At 41.9% G+C, this 4038-nt stretch overlaps 1 protein-coding gene across 1 annotated transcript in view; it reads left to right on the forward strand.

The window, feature by feature from the left end:
* The window catches only part of STX6 (syntaxin 6), a 26581-nt gene extending 24883 nt beyond the window's left edge, over positions 1-1698 (forward strand). Inside the window, exon 8 of the mRNA XM_032796189.2 lies at positions 346-1698. Within this exon, the coding sequence (XP_032652080.1) occupies positions 346-422 (77 nt within the window). The 3' untranslated portion in view covers positions 423-1698. The remainder of the gene's footprint in view (positions 1-345) is intronic.
* The last annotated feature ends 2340 nt before the right edge of the window (positions 1699-4038 follow it).

The raw sequence follows: 4038 nt of genomic DNA on the forward strand, positions 1-4038 counted from the left end.
AGGAGGAACTTTGTCACTATATATATATATATATATATATATATATATATATATATACGGTGCAAAGTTCTCAGAAGGTGGGAGCTGTGCTGAGTTACGTACAGTTGGTTGGTGCACCTTCGCTTCCAGTCGTAGTAATACTGCTTAGGCAAAATCTGGCTCCTGGGATTCTCCTAAGGAGAGTCTGGCTGAATTGTTCCTTATGTAGCTCTAGTTTAAAAGGCTTCCATCAGACTTTTCTTTCTTTCTGACTTAAATTAGGTCCTCCATAGTGCAATGGAGAGAGCTTTCTTCCTCTTCCCCTCCCCATGGAAGTAGAAACCTAATGTTTCCTTTTTCTTCCAGATCGACGGCAGTGGTGTGCAATCATCATTCTCTTTGTTATCTTACTTGTGGTGCTTATCCTGTTTTTTGTGCTGTGATGGACTAGCCTCCCTTGGACTTGTGCCCCCCGCCTCAAAAAAAATGGGGAAATAAACTTGGTTACCGTTTCCCTCCACTCTGAGATTCCTGTCATGAAAACTTACATCCGGACCTTACTGTTCTTCTGTGGACTAACACCTGTGACATGACTCTTGCAAATTCTTCATCTGATTCTAAGCCTCATCAACTTGCCTGAGGGGAAAATGAAGGATGGATGTGATCCCAAATTCTTCTGTACCTGGGACATACTGCTGTGTGGACCACAGGCCCTCTTCTCTCTCACCGTCCTGTGTGGAGTGGCCTAGATTTAGACCTAGAAGGGAGAAGGCAATTCAGAAGGAGTTTACCACTATTAGTATTTTCATCCATTACAGGTGTGAACCATATGAAGCCTGGAAACATCCTAAGCTATCACATATTCCGCTTTCCCTTGTCAAATGCCACTCTTGTCAGATTTAGACAAAGAATAATGGTTCCTTGGGGACAGTATTTCATTGACTACTGGAAGTTGATCATCAGCCAGCAGTGCAGCACTTCCAAGCTAATAAAAGTTGCTTACTAGGAAGGAAAGAAGGCACCAGAGGAGTAGCGTTGATGTCAGTAAATGCATTAATTTATACTCTGGCTATCTTCGCTCCAGTGCAAAGCTATAAAAGACAGATGTGCGGAGATAGTATTTTCAAAAGCAGAATGTGTATGCACTCTTAGATTACTTTTAAGTGTTAGGAGCAGCAAGGTCTTGGACCCTATGGGATTAATCAAATGGGAGATATGGCTCATAACTGCTGACATGAAATCTAATGTGAACTTGTCTGTATCTAACAGGCTACTGGCACTGCGCTAGACTGGTCTCATAACAGCAGTATTGATTTAACCTTCCACAGTTCAGTAAGTAGCTTGGACATGTTAGAAAGAATCATGAGCAAAACAAACTTGCAGGACATCTCAGCAGAATCTTACATACTGTGTATTTGTGAACTACAAAAATACTGTGCTGCCCTGCCTGATGCAGCTGCAGTTCCTGTTCGCTGCAGCGCTTTAACTTGTTTCACTGCACTGTAAGCCAAGAGTTGACAGACTCTAGGCTGAGGGTAAACGTTTTCTAAAACTTTAAATCTTGATTATACAAGCCTCAAGCCCACTGTGCTTTTTGCTGTTGTGTAACTGAATGACTGCCTCTGTTTAACTGCTGTTACTGTTTGGCAAGTGATTTGTCAAGTTTTAAAATAACATACAATATTTTGATAAATAAACTTCAAAGATATTTAATATTAATGATACGGGCCATATTCTCTCCTTGGATGTCACATCCATTAACTAATTTATACATGCACAGGGTAGAATATGGCCCAGAGCTTGTACCCTAAATGTATACAAACATGTAAAAATAGGATGTCTTAATTTTTCCTGACCCAGTATTTTTTTAGAAATGTTAAGCGCTGTTGTGACAAACACAAATCCAGAAAATGCAAAGTCAAGGGAGAGACTCCAGTTTATTATTTCCCCAATCCTTACATTACCTCTGAATTGCCTGGCACTTCAGTTTTGTTTCACAACATTGTTATTTAAGTCTAGTTTTGTCACAGTGAATTGGAAATTAGACTTAATGAGTCACTGTTTCATTTAAGTGTTGCTAAAAGCTGTCAGCACCAAAACTTGGTCTAGAAGGGCTCAACCTGGTAGCATAGGTGTGGGGACAAATAAATCCAAATAGCTATTTTATACGGCAAAACCCCTATTTTCCTTTAAATTGCTGCTCCTGCCCTTCTGACTCAGATTAATTTAGAAAAGTTTAAGGCAACCAGGCTTTTCTTTTAAAAAAGACTTGCCCTTTCAAGGCCAAAACTTGGGAGTGAGTTAGTGCCCATACATAGCAAATCTTGATAGCTAAAACTGCATGCTGCTCAAATATAAGTCCATTCAGTGGGTTCCTTCCTTAGGATACCCTTGAAAGTGAGATTTCAGCTTTAATGAGATATTTCTTTGTTAAGCACTGAAATAGACTTTAATTCTAACTAAACTTGCTTCTGCATGGCAATATTGTGACTCTCAGACTAAATTACAATAATCCACCTATGTAAAGAAAATTGAATTTGTACACAGAACACTTAAGTTGTAACATGGAAAGTAAGTGTGTACTATATGCCTTCTAACTCCTGCAGGATTAGGGATAACTGCCCCAAACTTTTGGATGACAGTCTTTCATCCTTAAATGGGACATTCATTTGTTTAATGTTCCCTTATCTGTATGTTGGGGAGCATTTGCCATACAGGCCTTCTATACTTAAAAAAAAAAACTTGCAGATCACCTTTAACTGAGGGTTTGTCTATACACCTCTACCCCGCTATACCACCACCAGATATAACACGGGTTTGCATATAGCGCAGTAGCAGCGGGGCTCCAGCGGCGCTTTAAAGGGTCCGGGGCTCCGGCTGCTGCAGGGAGCCCAGGGCCCTTTAAATCACTGCTGGAGCCCTGCTGCTGCTACCCTGGGGTTGCAGCAGCAGGGCTTGGCCAGTGATTTAAAGGGTCTGGGCTCCCCACAGCCCTTTAAGTCACCACTGGAGCCCTGCCACCGCTACCTCAGGGCTGCAGCAGCAGGGCTCAGGCAGTGCTTTAAAGGGCCTGGGGCTCCGGCTGCTGTGGGGAGCCCCGGGCCCTTTAAATCACCGCTGGGGCCCTGCCGCCACTATCCCGGGGCTGCAGCAGCAGGGCTCTGCTGGCAATTTAAAGGGCATGGGGCTCCCCAAATCACTGCTGCAGCCCTGCCATCGCTACCCCGATATAACTGTCACACCTATAATGCGGTAGGGATTTTTGGCTCCCAACAACCGCATTATATGGGGGTAGAGGTGTACTAGAAAGTTAATACAGATTAAGGTAGATTGCAAATTTAAAGCACAGTAGCTGTTTCTGAATAACTCTATGGGTCAACCCTTATTCTGGAACAAGAATGCCTTGTTGCTGTTTAGCTTAACTCACTTGGAAACTGTAGACAAGCCTTGAAATATTCCTTGAGTTAGTTTGTCAGAAATAAGTTAAATTTATAATTGGTGTGTTAAATACATGCTTTGCTTCCTCTAGGATCTGTTATACTCTTGCTGTGCATATTGAAAGCTAAGTAGACTTGGTCCATTATAATCAATCACACTTGCATTTAATATCTCTTCAAGAGTAACTTTTCAGTTGGAGATCCAGGAAGCTAACTATGTAACTCCCATTAGGTTTAATAGGAATCTGTGTGGACCTGACCTTGTATGTTTCAATGCTTGGCACTTCAGTGTTGCTGTTACAAAGGGGATTTGGGTATGTGCACCCACTGCTGCTGTGTCTTGTCATTGCAGAATATACTAGCCTGTTTATTTTACATTTAAAACAGCATCCTGTGAAATGACTAACTTTAGACACATCAGAAAACTTGAGCCTAGATATAAAAACCAGAGGAGCCATATTCAGTAGGGGAAGGAAGACTTCCAGTTCTATTTAACTTCCTGATACCGTAATTTCAGCGTAGAGCTCAGTGCTAGTTGTTCATTGTAGAATGTGGGAATAGAGACATTTTCACTGGTAGTTGCACACACAGTTCCCCACTTACATTACAATATGCTGTGTTG

Source organism: Chelonoidis abingdonii, chromosome 7 (genome assembly GCF_003597395.2).
Source record: "Chelonoidis abingdonii isolate Lonesome George chromosome 7, CheloAbing_2.0, whole genome shotgun sequence".
Classification (NCBI taxonomy): Eukaryota; Metazoa; Chordata; order Testudines; family Testudinidae; genus Chelonoidis; species Chelonoidis abingdonii.